Source organism: Protopterus annectens, chromosome 16.part0, assembly GCF_019279795.1.
Source record: "Protopterus annectens isolate FY-2018-M chromosome 16.part0, PAN1.0, whole genome shotgun sequence".
NCBI lineage: Eukaryota > Metazoa > Chordata > Ceratodontiformes > Protopteridae > Protopterus > Protopterus annectens.
In genome coordinates this window covers 335,011,153-335,026,830 of record NC_056750.1, presented here as the reverse complement: position 1 = coordinate 335,026,830, position 15,678 = coordinate 335,011,153, and the positions used below count along the sequence as shown (strand labels likewise).

Sequence of the window (15,678 nt, the reverse complement as noted above, 5' to 3'; positions counted from 1 at the left end):
ACCTTAAACTCCAGCTATACTCTGTCGCATATCGTCTACTCTGAGGCGATCTCTGCTTAACATACAAGGCCATGTCAAACCCAGAGCTGTTGGACATGCTACACTTAAAGAAATCCCAATCCCTCAGAGCCACACTGCTCCAGGGATCTAAACCTTGTCATCACAATAAACAAAACATGCTGGAGGGATAGGCTCCTGACCCAGAGACTCCCCAGACTCTGGAATAGGCTGCCCATACATGTCAATTTAGAGCGCCTCTTTGGCCCTCTTCAAAAGGAACCTTGATGACTGGATGGGAGAAAGGAAATTCACCCCGGGGATCACGTCAGTCACCCTGCTAGACAAGGGTTCAGGGAAGTAAGTAGTGTGGGAAGAAATAGCCAGGGAATTGTTATGGCTAGGCTTGTATAGGCCCTAGGGCAGATAGCCTAGTACCAATCTATGAACTGGGTAATTAAAGAATAAATGATGATGTTATATGTACATAAAAACTGTTTTATACAAGTAATTAAACTTTTTTTTTCAGAGAGTGAAGGAACCCTAATTCTTCCACAGGTAGAAGAATCTGAAAGGCTTCGTACAGGTGATGATGATGCCAGCTTGACTTCAGATGAGTCATTTTTCTCAGCAGCAGAGGTAAGCATTATTTGGTATATTTATTTTATTTTCCTTTATTGTTTGATCCATTCCTTAACTTCAGGTGCTTTTGATATTACTGTTAATGAAAGTTTAATCCTAGAGTGAATAAAGCAACATTCTTGTGTGAAACTGCACAGCTCGCACTTATTTGGAATATGCAATAATTTGATTAATGTTTTGGTAGATTTACCATCTAGTGCACTTTATTATGCAGTTTGAATAACAACTCTTCAACGTGCATGCATGTTGTGACTGTATTCTGGTAACCATTATTTGGGGTAACTCAGATAGTTAAGTATATGTTAAAAAGGATACCTTTATGATAAAACTGCCTAATTTATAAGTAGTAAAATGCATCCTGATCACTAAATGAAATCAGAGGCCATCCTTAGTGGGTCCTGTGATTGATCTTTCTTTTGGGATTATCCTTTCCACTAAGCACAGTCTTGATAATTTTCTTGGAGCATGCATGCCGAGTCAGTACATGCCATGAAGTCACCTACAGACTACTTAAACACACCTAGACTTTGAACTCTTCATGTCTTTTCCGCTGCTTGTAAATTTGAGATCTCAACACTGACGTGTAGGTGAAAGGTTATTGTGTTCATAAATAAGGTACAGATCCACTGAATGTTTCTGTAGTTATGAAATTGTCAACAAAGACCCACATAGGCATTATCTATTGTAGAGCATAACGTGAACCATAAGTACTGGAGGTTCAGCCATTCCACCTAAAGATATGAAAGTGAGACACTTCTGGCTTATCAGTGGCTGTGGTTGAAGTTTTTCTCCAGGGTATGTTGAGTATATTGCATTTGCCACAGGCCACTGCTGTAGCACTATCAAAGGGACTGAAATTTGAGGGGAAGACTGCAGTTTATCCCGCCTGGAGGTAAGGCCATTGCAAAAACAGCTTTCTAGGACCCCATATGTGCTGAGCTCATTATTGATAAGCAAGTACTAAAGCCAGCAGCAGTCCTTTGCCTCAGTAGATAGTAAAGCACATGCACCCCTATCTTCCACCCTGAGGGGTGTGTTCTGAGATTGAAGTGCTACCCAGTCCTTGGTGTATAGGATGCAGCTGACTGTATAGGTCCTGGAGAGTAGTTCCTCAGGTTATGTGAATATAACCTGAGTGACTTTGGTGGGGGAAAGCCTCTTCTCTCTGGGGTCATTTCCCCCACCCAAAACCCTGCGGTGTCTATTTTTCCAAGTTGAGAGGGGGCCACTGTAGCTTCATGTAGTATGGCTTATTGTTCAGGAACTAGACATTAGGCAAACCGTTGAAGAAAGCTTGAGTGGCAGGTGCGGGACTGCACCCTTGGAGAGTATGGATTGTTGGCAAATTTTAGCCTGGTGCAGGTCTTTCTCCTATGTGTGTGCCATGCTAATTAGGTATGCAGTTGCTTGCTGATTTCCTTTCAACTAGTACTTGGAGTATGACTGTCCCATAATAGCCCTTGATTGACATTGTGTAATTTCTGGAACTATGGGCATGTGAGATTCTGTCCCTCTCTGACTTGTGTATGGACTCTGAATACCTGCAGACCATTGTATCGGCAATAACAAGGATGGCGAGTCCATCCCAAGCTCCCGCCTTCTGATAACCCTTCTTCTGGAGACATGGAGAGTGATGAGTTCTAATATGAGCTGATCTTGCCCCCCCCCCCCCATTCTTTTCTTCCCAGACAAAACAAAATGCATCTGGGATGAAGGTGTAAACAGCTTTGGGTCACAGCCCTCATCCCATGGAACTGATTACAAAGGATGCTGTTCTAGCAGACTGGAAGCCCCTCATCTGTTACTTTGTAGCCTGTAAGTATTGCATATTTTAAAAAAAGCCATGGCTGTGTGGTGTTGATCCCCAATCAGGCATTCTTGAGCAAACACTTGTATTATAGGTTCATAGGTAGGTACAAGGTTATAGGCCCAAGGGCCTATGTAAGCCTAGCCAGCAAGGTACCATAGCTTACGCCACCCAAGAAAGTTATTTTCCTGTGCCACTGTCCAGCAGAGACACAGAAGTGATCCCCGGAGTATATTTCCTATTTCCCATCCACTCATCAAGATTTTTCTTGAAGAGTGCTAATGAAGAACTTTGCTTGACATAGATGGGTAGCTTGTTCCAGAGTATAGGAAGTCTCTGGGACAGGAATCTATCCCTCCAGCGTGTCCTGTTTATTGTGGTGACATGGTTTAGGTCCCTAGAGCATGTAGCTCGGAGGGAGTGGGATTTCTTTAGGTGTAGCATATCCAACAGCTCTGGGTTTGACATAGCTTTATATGTTAGGCAGAGATCACCTCGGAGTAGGCGATGTGCTACGGAGTAAAGCTGGAGTTTTTTGAGGCGGTCAGTGTAGGGCATTTGTTTGATGCCAGTAATCCTCTTTGTGAGGTACTTCTGTAGCCTTTCCAGCTGCTGCAGATGTCTTGTGAGGTACATTCCAAAAGGGGCGTTGTACTCTATAATGGGTCTAATGAGTGACGAGTAGAGAAGAACAATTACCTTTTTTTTTTCCTGGATGAGAACCCTTTTATGATGAGGTGTGCCACATAGAAGGACTTCCTGACTACTGTGGCAATGTGACTATGAAAGGAGAGACTACTGTCCACCTGGGTACAAGGTCTCTTATCACACATTTGGTGTTAAGTAGGTTGCTGCCTATGTGGTAGTTCATGGGTACAGAGTTTTTACCAAAGGGGATGACACTGCACTTTTTGACATTGAGCTTGAGGCCATGGCTCTGACACCAGGCATCTGTCTCAGTGAGGCCCTTCTGTAGGATGTCCACATCATTTGGGGACTTGACTATGGCTCCTAGTTTGCAGTCATCTGCGAACTTAGTTAGCCAGAGGCCTTCTGTGTTAGCCTGTACTTCAGAGAAGTAGATACCAAACAGGAGAGGTCCCAGGATGGAACCCTGTGGTACTCCACTTGTCACTGCTTTGAGGTCAGATTTGGAGTCTGCAACTTTTACAGTATGGGTTCTGTCATTGAGCCAGTTGGCAACCCATCTTGTGACGTAGGGATTTATACCTAGTTTAGTGAGTTTAGCTATAATTCCAGAATGGGGGATGGTGTTGAAAGCCTTGGCAAGGTCTTTTTTTTCTCAGCAGTCCAGCATTGTCCCAGATATCACATTTTGCTACCTTGGTGCCAGTGCTTAAAGATTAAAGTGGCGTAAGGAGTGTGAACAGCTAAGACGGAGGTTCCCAATTATCGTAATTAGTAAAAACGTTTACAATTCTGCACAGTAGGTGCAACTGCAATTATAAGTGAGAGATGTCAGTGGAGTAAGGAAAACCCATAAACTTTCTGCAATTGTAGTTTTTACATTTTAAAAATTGTGACCAAACTGACAAAAAAAGCATCTATAGGACACCTGTAAGATCCAGGTACACAGGTTCTGCAAGGAAATGGGGAGAGCTGCAAGTGAAAAGGTATATATGATTTGGACATAATTTATACTGCTGCATATACACCAGATTCATTGAAGACTTCCCTCAAGTGAGAGACCTTTGAAACGATTTATCAGTGGGACGGATGTGCATATGATTCTGTACAAAAGTGGTTTGTAACATTAAGCTCATTCAGCACCTGATGCTTTCTCAATTCCTTATTTTCTTCAAAAAATGCATTTCATTGGAAAAAATCACCCATCTTTTGCATTACTTCTGTCAGCAAAAACAGACTTGTCAATCCATTTGCACTATGAACATCCTTCTAAGTATATTTCAGTCCCCATCAGATCATCAAACTTTATCTCCTCCACTTTTATAATGTCCATTTCACAGTCGTTCTTGAACCCACCCTTTTTAATCTAAAATGTCTTCTCTTAAAGTTCATCTCCCAAGTCAGTACTTTTACATTGAAGTAATATCTGTAGATTTCTAAAGTACATTTCCTTCCATACATTTAAAAAGATACAGTTTCATCACATAATAGCTTTAAGCAGGCCAACTGTATGTTTCCATATACTATTTTCAAGTATCTGAATAACTGTTTCCTCCATCTTTATGCTCCTGTTTGGAGCAAATATTTTGATCTTTCAGTCTTCTTTTACAAAATATACAAAAAGAGAGAGTTTTTATTTTACAACTTTTTCTATTGCAGCCTACTTCCGTTGCAGTTTGACTTGAGAGTCAGCTTTTTGAGTCAAACATTGTTGCCTGTCCAGAAGATAAACCTATCCTCTATTGTTTTTTGCTTGATGACTTTGGTTTGCTGTGCTGTTTTTGTTATGTGCTTTGAGACTGTAGTTAGGCTGCTACCGAAAGTGGTAAATTGCCTTCCTGTGGATGGAAGGTCCTTGCATCATGTCTGGTTGGATAATCCATTACCAGACCTTGTGGTACTGTAGATTCTATGCCTTTTCTACGCAGTGTATGTTTGGTAGAGCTTGTATATTGCCTTGCACCTTGTTTCTAGTGAGTAATAAAATTGATAATAGGCAGCATTATAAAGTACAAGGTGTAATTGACAAATTGATACTAAGGTTTTTATTCTCAGGTGATGTCCTTCTTATGTCACTGTTGCAGTATTCTTCACATTAGTGATCTCCTGCCAAGGATAGCCCAACATCTGGCCAGTATACCGAAGCCTTTAGATCTTGTATGCACCATACGTTACACACACACTCCCTGTACAGGATGTAGGGCATAAAGGTGATGTACGGACATAGTTACTCAGAACTTCTTTGCTGCCAGTCCGAACGCAGTCATCACTCATCTGTTTGAACGCCTTTTGCTGTGCTGAATACCTAGCTGTCAGATAAGTGCCCCATTGAGTTTTTTTTTTCTTTGTACTTTTTGTCTTTTTTTTCCTTTGATTGCCTGCAGTTCATGTCATCCAAGAAAGGAAAATGTCAGTGTGGGAGGCAGATTCCCCACTAAGGATCTTCACGAACAATGTCTTTTTTTGTTTGGGTGCTTCCCACAACCATATCTCCTGTAGTATTTGTAAGGCATTTGTGCCTAAGACTTTTAGAAGCCACTTGTCTTCCCTGGCCATCTAATCAAGATCCATAGGCTTAAATAGTTAGCCTTGGGTAGTATGGTGGAATCGATTAATCCTGAGGTACTTCTGTTAAGCAAGAATAAGGCCAAGAAATCTCATGTGGATTCTTTGGCTGTCCACCCTCCACTGGATGCCTGTCTAGAAGTAGGTGATAGTTCTGTAGGCCGTTAGGTGTAGATGCTGGATTCCTCTGTTATGACCCAGTCGGAGGGCGGCATGGATCCTTCCTTTTGTATGTCCTCGGAGGCTTTGCAAGCATATGCTCTAGATGTTGAGGAGGCAGCTCGGTTGATTTTCTCGGAGGGGCCTAGAGGGATTCCACATATTCTGGTTAGGAAATATGTTCTGGGTACTCTTGCTGAATCCCGTCAGGGTTCAGAAGCTGTGGTGTTTGTTAAAGCTGATGTCCCTACCAAGAAAAAATAGAAGACTAAACTTCCTTATATACATCCTAAGGACCCTCAATGAGAATGGCAGTTTACTCAGGGCCTGCTTTAATGGCTCTGAAACCTCCTGAAGGGGTTTCTGTCCTTACTCCCCCTTGGACTTTTAGTCCTTCCAAAAGACGTAGGGTACTTGAGTCCTCGGATGAGAATTCGTATTCTGATGAAGGGTTTCTGTCTTACTGTTCCCTGATGCCTTCTCCTTTGGTTTATGGCTCTGATTAAGAGGAGTCCATTAACCCTGGATCGTCTTCAGTGGAGTTGTCTTTTGGGGACACAATAGCCAGAAAGATGGAATATTTTAAGAGGGATTCTTTTCAGGTGTCTGATATCCAGAAGAGGTATTATGAGTTGCTTCAGGTGGACACTCCTAAACCTTATGCAGTACTTCCTGTTGTAGCTGCTTTGTTAAACACCTTTATAGCCCCCTGCTCCAAAGAAACCAACAAGATCTGTGAGGTTCCTGAGGATTGTTAATTCCTATTTGTGTCCTTCTGCTGACTCTGCTGTGGTGTCAGTCTCCTCTGACTAGCCTTCTAAACTTTTGCTGTCTTTCAAGCTGTTCCTTTCGTATAAGGATAGTAGGGCAATGGAGGGGATTAGAAAGAAGGTCCATACTGCTTCTACTTTGGCCTTTAGGGCCATCAATTACTAGATCAGCATGACAAGATATTCTCTGGCCTTGATTGTCCAGGCTTGTCTGGTTATTTCTGACCTCCCTGATTCTGAAGGAAAGTCTTCTGCTTTATCTAATTTGGGTGCTACTGCTCAGGTGTCTTGCCATTCTATCAAGTGCAGCTATGATGCTGCTGATACCTCTTTCAGAGCTGCTGCCTTTGGGTGTGTCATGAAGCATTACTCTTGGCTTCGTCTGCAGTCATTATCTGAAGATGTTAAGGCCAACTTGCTGGATGCTCCTTTGGATAATAATCTTTGGGACTGATGTTGCTGCTGTCTTTTAAGTTTCATCAGAAAAAAGGATATAGCTTTGCAGGACCTTAAACATTTTTTGTGTTTTCTATCCCTAAGTTACAGAGGAACTGTCTTACTGGGTCTGCTTTTGTTTGCAGGCAGTCTTGTCAGGCCACTAAAGGCAGGAAGGGTGGTAGGCGAGCTCCTTCTGCAAAGTCTCCTCACATTCCTGTTGTTCAAAAAACATTTTTCCTGAAAAGCCTGCTTCATTGTGACATTTAACCCCCCCCCCCCCCGCATAACCCTTGGCCAGGTTCCCTTGTCCTTTCAGCTATCCCTCTGTCTTTCAAACTGGCAACTCATCACCACATACTCTTGGGTTCTGCCTGTTATCCAGTAGGGTTACTTCATGGTGTTGAAGTCTCTCCCTCCTTTCTCAGGGATTCCTCAACCTCTTCTAGAGCAGCTTCCTCTTTTATCAGAAGTTTTTGGGTCCCTGTTGGACCAGGGAATTAGTCAGTTCCTCCTTCACAAGTGGGAAAGGAATTTTACTCCAGAATGTTCCTAGATTCGGAAAAAGCTGAGCTCTTGGAGGCCTGTTCTGCATCTCTCCTTGCTCAACACCTTTCTCAGTGTTCCTTCTTTTCAGATGCTTTCTCTTTAATCCATGCTTCCTCTGTTGCTGCTTCAGGCTTTTCTGGTGTCATTGGATCTGAAGGATGCACACCTTCATATTCCTATTCACCATTTTTTTCAGGAAGTGTTTACATTTCTCTGTTTCTTGCCCATTTTCAGTTCTCTGCTTTGCCCTTTGGCCTCTCTACTGCCCCAAAGGTATTCATAAAATGTCTAGCTCCTGTGATTGCCTTTTGCAGGCTCCAAGACATTCAGATTTTTCCTCGTTTAGAAAACCTGTTGATTTAGCCACCTTCTCCCAGTTGCCTGTCACAGGCTGTGGATTTCACCATAGCTCTCCTTCAAAGCCGTGGGTTCACTATCAACTTCCAAAAGTCTGTCCTCACTCCTTCTCAGGATCATGTGTATCAGGGCTGCAGGATTCAGACAGTGCCAATTCTGGCAATTCTTCCATCTCGAAAGGTTTTCTCCTTGACAGATTTCTTTATCTGTTCTTCTTCTTCCTGCCACTCCAGCCAGAGAGTTTCTTCGGGTCCTAGAATTCATGGCTTCTTCTATTCCAGTGCTGCCTCTTGCCAGATTGCATGTGCAGAAGCTTCAGTGGTACCGCACGTCATTTTGACTTCAGCATTGCCACCCTCTGGATTTTAGAGTGCCTCTCCTTCCTTGCATCAAGTGGGAATTCGAGTGGTGGATTCAGCAACTTATCCTCAACCTGGGCCTGCCCTGCAGCCTCCAGTACCTTCTCAAGAACTGTTTGCTGATGCCTCAGCATGGAGTGGGGGGGGGGGCTTCCTGTGGTCACCTGAAAATTTAAGGTATCTGGCCCCCTCCCATCAGAAGTCAGACCATATCAACATCAAAGTGATGTGAGCTCTGATTCTTTCCCTTCAGACTTTTCGCCCCATGTTCTCCCCAGGCCTCCTGAAAGTTTACACAGACAACACCACAGTGATGTGATTTGTCAGCAGCCATGGGGGCACAAAATCTTGCCTTCTTTGCAAGCCGGCTGTTCCGGCCTGGGATCTGGCTGTCAGTTTTCAACCCAACTCTTCAGGCAGTGTATATTCCTTCAGAGTACAATCTAGTTGCATACTGCTTGAGCAGGTCCAGAACACAGGCTCATGAATGGATGCTTCACAGAGATGTGTTTCTGGACATTGTCCATCATTGGGGTATTCCTCATGTAGATCTTTTTGCCTCCTGTCTGATCAGACAGCTTCCCAGTCTTCTTTTCCAGAGTGCCATGCCATCTGGCATGGAAGATGAACACCCTTTGAAGACTGACGCTGATGTTCTTCGTGTTTCACTGTTGCAGTCATTACATTTGGGTAATCAGCTTGCAGGTTGCCCACAGTCGGCCTGATTAACAAAGTCTTGGGTCCTGCGTCGGTTGCTGTCACTTCTTCCATGACGTCAGGTTGTCAGGGGTATAAAACATGCAGCCGACGCCATTACATCAGTCTTTCTTGCCGTGCGGTGCCCGAAGCAGAAGCAGTTCGCAAGTGCCAGTCGGCCGACTCCTGAAAGTTTCGTTTTCGAGTTTCAGAACTGAAATCTTCAATTAAAAGCTAAGTACCCCGTTGGGGAAACTTTTTCTTGCTCCTTACCGATGTCAGTAAAAGTTAATAATTGCATTACTTGTGGAAAGCAAATACCTCATAAAGATTTTCATTTGTACTGTATTCCTTGCCTAGGCCCTGACCACGATGTACCTTGCTGTCAGTTTTGTGCTTTATTTAATCAGCACACTATCCGTCGTCAGTATATTTTTGCCTCTAAATATTTCGGTTCTCAGTTTAATTATCCAGTAGTGTAGTCGGTTAGGCATCCAACTACCGGGATTCTGAAAAAATGCAAAGATAAAGACAGAGACAGGCCGCCGAGGTCCAAAACAGCCAGCGACGCTTCTCTGAAGCCAGTCGCCAGTTCACCGGTACTCAGTGAGGCACTTTTACAGCCCCTGATACCTGCTACTTCTGATTCGCAGGCCTCTACTGAGACCCATTCTGAGTCAAGTATGCCATGAGATACTTAAACTATGGAACCCACAGATGTCTCTACCTTGGATGAGTCCAGAGCCACTGTGCAGGCACCGGCTTCTGAGGGTGTATTCAGGCCTACGGACTTGCATATTAAATCAACACCTCCTTCATTACTAAGGCCTAAATCTCGATCCATGTCTAAAAAAAATGACGCCCATGCCACATGCTCAGGCCTCTGTGCCTAAAAAAACAAATGATAAAATGGCTGAAGATCTAATAACTCTAATCAGGGGTAGCCACACCCCCCCCCCCCTCCAAGAGGCCTAGGGCTGAGCTTGATTATGAATCTTCTGACCAGGATTCTGTTTTTTCTGATTCTTCTGATGACCTGGATTTGTCCTTACCTACTTATGAGGATTCTGATAAAGAGGACTCTATTCCCTCTTGTTAGAAAAATATATAATAGTAATATGCATGCTTAGTGCATTCAAGGTTTAAAAGGGTTAATACATTTATTCTGTTCACACTGCATGAATCTGCACAGCTATTAGAAACTTAACAAGAGACATTTCATTTCTGCTAATGTCGTGAAACTTAACAAAGAGATATTTCATTTCTGCTTATGCCATGAGAAAATATGCAGCTGCTAGAAGCTTTGATAAAGAAAACAATAGATGCTTGAAAGTATAAACCATAGTCGGCATTACTTGTACCAAAGCTAGAAATGTACCTTGAATCTAGACAAAATGTAACACATGTATTAGAACTGTACAATTGAAGAATTGAAAAGTTAAGGTGGGCTAAAATAAGCCCAAGGCCAGGTTGTTTTTCTCAAAATGTTTTGCAAGACAGCAAATAATCTGACCATGTCAGCAATGTCTGGTAACATTTTCTGTAGAACATACAGAAAGCTGTGTCTAACTACGTCAGCAATAGAATAGTAACATTTTCTGTGTGACGTGATAGAGAACTGTATAAGAATAACATATTGATCACCAAAGAGCCAGACAAATCCTGTACCAACATGCTTTGTCTCCTTGCTGCAAGTAATAAAGGATGCCTTGCTTGAACCTAATGTGCATTGGTCTTTGAAGTTTTTTCCTTTTACAGATTGGTCCTTTGGACCGGAACCCTCTCTTCACCTCGGATCAGATGGCCAGGTGGTTGAAACCATACGGGGAAGAAACCAAATCGGTTCTTCTTATATGGAAAGTCCTCCAACTGAATTGTTGTTCAAAAGAGGCCAGCCACTTTCTGATCTGTGACTGAAGGACGGGTCTCTGCGAATCGGTGATCAATCACGTAGGCTCAGGTAAGGTGAATCTACTTTTTTCTGTTTTAGATCAGGGACTAGATGTGTATTGTTTTTGTCAGATTGTATTTTTCTTACAAAGTCAGGGACAAAAAAGATTACTGTCTTGTCATAGATCAGGAGAAACAGAATAAGTAGGCAGTTATTCTGAAGAGACTAAAACAAAATCCGTGGTACCACGTTAAAAATTAAGAGAAGTTACGTAACGATCAAAGGGTAAAACAAAATGGGTAATAATTGCACAAAAAGACCCCAAAACCCACCGTTAACGGAAGACGCAAAATATATGCAGTCGCAGTGCGCCGACAATATTAGATATTATTCAAAATGGGTTAATAAATACGAATTCAACAGAAAATTAGAAAAATCTTCGCTTATCAAACTTATCAAACAGCTCAAAAACGATTCCAAAGGTCGGGTAAAAAAGCAATGTTGATTAGGAATTCCTCAGGCACACAGGTGGCTGGAAGAAGTAAATCATAGGGAACAAAAAAACAAAGATTCAAAAGCAATGTTTTTAGATAAGGAGGATAATAACTTAGTAATAGCATCAGCACCTCTGCCTCCCTTACCAGAATATGAAGCAAGTGAACAGGTTAGTCCACCCCTACTATATCCTGTGGTCACTGAAGATAGAGATATTGTGAAACTAAAACTGACTAAAATTAGAGATCCCTTCGGGACCAGGTCCCGAACAAAGGCAGGTAATTCAGAAGAAGGTATCGAGTTATGGCAAATAGTTAAAAATTCATGATCTCTAGGAGAAGAAGAATAAATATGCCCACTTATAGAAGTACCCAATCCTCAGGCAGGTCAAGACAATCAAGACCCAACTATCTTAGTGTATAGACCTTGGACTCTGGAAGATATCCGGAAAGCCACTGAGGGAATTCCCCATCCAAAGGTTAATTTTAGAAAATTCTCAGAAGATTTACAAGGAATGAGGTTGAGGTATAACTTAAACGGAGAAGAGATAGAAAAAGTAGTTAGACAAATTGTGGGGCCAGATTGGTACATGATTAGTGGGAACTGGAATCCCCGTGACGCTGCACAAAGACCCCTCCCACATAGCGCGGAATTAGACACCAGAGTAAAAGGTCTTACAGACCGCATCTCTGAAAAATGGAAACCTAGGGCAGACTGGATTTGCATTAATCAATGCATCCAACAAGAAGGTGAAACAATTGACCGATATTATGCCAGATTGTTAGAATGTTTTAATAACCACTGTGGAATGCAGGTTCCTGAAGATCAAACACAAGATTCCCCATATGAACAGCAGTTAAAGAATGCATTTTTAAAGGGCAGTAGCGCACCTATAAGCAGATTTATTACAAAACACATTGTAGACCATCGTACAAGCAGGTTACAATCATTACTTAAATATGCTAGGCATGCCGAAAGGCATTTTAATAGCAAAAAGAAAAAGAAAGCTCAAGTATTTTCTGTAGAAGATGGAGCAGAAGTTTATTTAGTACAGTCCGGGAAAAAGGGCAAGAAAAATGCACAGGGAAACGAACAATCTGATCAGCGATCAGAGGACTTTGAAGGGCGAAAGAAAAGGGGAGAATGTTTTAAATGCGGTAAAAAGGAATATTTGGCAAGGGATTGCAAGAAAAGCAAGAAGGCAACAACGTAAGACAAGGAGGGTGAGGACTGACTATATGGTAGTCAAGAATCACTAGAAAGAGCTAGCGAAGAAAGGACAAATGCAAATGTGATAGAGGGAGTAGAGGAAGTGCAGGAGGTTCGTGACAATGGAGAAAATGAAATATTAGATCTAGCTTTATTGAGCTTGGAGCTCTGTTTAGCAGACACGAAACCAGAAGTTAAACTCCTGGAAGAAGGGAGGGAGGTCAAATTTTTGTGTGACTCAGGGGCATCACGAATCCTGATACACCCCTCCAAACTGCCAGAAAACACAGAGTCACCTGATTACATACTGGTCAAAGCAGCTAATGGACAGTTGTATCGGGAGCCTGTCTCCCGTAACATTGCAATAACTGATCCAGTTTCAGGATTGACACAGAGAAGCAAAATTGTAGTTTCTGCAAAATGCCCAGGAAATCTCTTGGGCAGAGACTTCATTAAGCTATTTGGTATAGCAGTAGTCCCAGCCATGCAGGTTATGGAAGCACAGCGACAAATTAATACCTTTGTAGTGCAATCGGAGGGTGAAATTTTTTATTGGTACAGTCAGGACTTGGTTACGACTGATCCAGGGACTGTGACCAAAGAGTTAATGAACATAGCCATCAGCAAGTTCCCCTCCCTTGACATTGATAAGCAACACTTGTTGCACTGTACCCTGTATTATTGCAACACACCAGGACTTGATAAGGAATATGAACAAGAATTATTTAAGAATCATGCAAACAGATTGATATTGCGTAACCTGTACTGGGACACAGAAGGGAACAGTGTAGCCAGCTGTTCATTGCCCCAGGAGTTCTTTGCACTTTATAAATCTAATCGATTGCCACATGTTAGCTTAACCAAAAACAGAAATATAGAATGGGCAGACCTAGGAGAAAAGGTCACGAGATGGGAGAAACAGACAGAACTAGAACTGTCAGAACAAGGAATACAAGTACAAAAGTTGAATTGGATAACTCAGACCAACCCAGCTGTGCACTTGCAGTCTAGCGAGGACAGCTGATTGACACTCCTATTAAAGGAGGAAGAGAATGCCTTACGAGACATACCAGAGACTCTCTGGTCAACAGGGAAATCAGATGTAGGACTCATTCATACAGCGGGACCAGTTACTATCATGCCAAAGTCAGCATTCAGACCACAAAAAAGACAGTATCCCTCAAGAAAAGATGCAGAGGCAGGGATAAAGCCTATTGTAGCAGCCTTACTTAAAGGAGGGATACTAGTAGAATCTCCCGATTTCACCATGTAACACACCCTTATTTCCACTTAAAAAGGCCAATGGAGAATGGCGTATGGTCCAGGATTTACAAGCCGTAAATGATGCGATAATACCAAGGGCACCCATGGTGCCAGATCCACACACCCTGTTGAATGATTTGAAAGCTCATCAAAAGTATTTTTCTGTGGTAGACATCAGCAACGCGTTCTTTTCGATACCAATATACCCTGATAGCCAGTATTATTTTGCATTTACATTTCAGGGGAAAAAGTATACATATACGCGATTACCACAGGGATATTGTGAAAGTCCAACAATATTCTCGCAAGAAATGGCAAGCAACTTGGCGGGATTCACCCCACCAAGAGGCAGTCAGATTTTACCTTATGTTGATGACTTGCTGGCGGCCCCCACCCAGCAGGATTGTAGAGAAGATACCATAGCACTTCTACGATTTTTGGCCGCTGAGGGACATAAGGTAAATAAAAATAAACTGCAGCTTTGGAAAAAACAGGTCAAATACCTAGGATATGTAATATCCAAGGAAGGTAGAACATTAGATGAGGACAGAAAAATAGCAATTTTGCAAGCACCAAAACCCACTACCAAGAAGGAAATTATGTCCTTCCTGGGTACAGCTAATTTTTGCCGGAGCTGAATTCCAAACTATGCCTTGGAATCTGCACCTCTGACTGACCTTATTTATAAGAAGCCCATGGCAGCACAGGATTTGTTACAATGGACACCAGAGGCAGAATCTGCCTTCTGTAAACTAAAGCAGTTAATAGCATCCTCATTAGTTCTGGGATTGCCAGACTATCATAAACGTTTTTTCCAAACTGTAGATTGTAAGCAGGGTTACATGACATCAGTGTTAACACAACAGCATGGGGATTAGCAACGCCCCATTGCTTACTACTCATCACAACTAGACCCAGTGGCACGGTCCTTACCCCACTGTGTACCGCAATGGCAGTACAGGCTTCAGCCTCAGTAGTCTTGTTCCACCGTCTCACTTTGAGAGTACCTCACGCAGTCGTGATTATTTTACTACAAGAAAAGGTGGCATATCTTTCCCCTGCTAGACATCTTTCCTGTATGACTATATTGTTGAGCCAACCTCATATGACAATTGAACGATGCACGACTTTAAACCCTTCTACTCTGCTCCCGACCCCTGCAGACAGCACACTGCACCGCTGCCTGCAGGTAATTGAGCAAAAGACATTACCTAGAAAAGATCTCCCGGATTTCCCCTTGGATGATGCCGAGGTGACATACTACGTGGATGACTCGTGCAAAAGGGGTCCTGCAGGACAGAACCTAGTAGGATATGCAGTAGTCTCTGATACTGGGATTATAGAAGCAAAACCTTTACCACACAACTTATCTGCACAGGCAGCAGAATTGATTGCCCTGACACGGGCATGTACCTTAGCAAAGGGTAAATGTGTAAACATTTTTACTGATAGCCAGTACGCTTTTTCTACTGTACATGTTTTTGCACAACAGTGGAAAAACCGGGGAATGATAACATCTACTGTCAAACCTATAAATCATGCGCAGTTTATTTTAGATCTTTTAGAATCTATTCAGTTACCTCAGAAAGTAGCCATTTGTAAATGCACAACTCACACCAAGCAACAAGATAGGATTTCAAAAGGTAATGCGAGAGCTGATACAGCTGCAAAACAAGCAGCCACAGAAATATTTCTTTTAAATGAAGAATTACAACCCTCTGAAACTTTAGATCTAGATATGTTAAAAACAATGCAGACACTCACTACGCAAGCTGAAAAACAGCGATGGATAAAACGAGGAGCAATCCTCGAAAAGGGGCTATACATCTCTAGAGA

At 42.5% G+C, this 15,678-nt stretch overlaps 1 protein-coding gene across 1 annotated transcript in view; it reads left to right on the top strand.

Moving 5' to 3' along the window:
* MIGA2 (mitoguardin 2) overlaps positions 1-15,678 on the top strand; it is a 1,296,375-nt gene that overhangs the window by 705,950 nt on the left and 574,747 nt on the right. Inside the window, exons 8-10 of the mRNA XM_044058371.1 lie at positions 527-636; positions 2,978-3,006; positions 9,722-9,733. Of these exons, the coding sequence (XP_043914306.1) occupies positions 527-636; positions 2,978-3,006; positions 9,722-9,733 (151 nt within the window). The remainder of the gene's footprint in view (positions 1-526; positions 637-2,977; positions 3,007-9,721; positions 9,734-15,678) is intronic.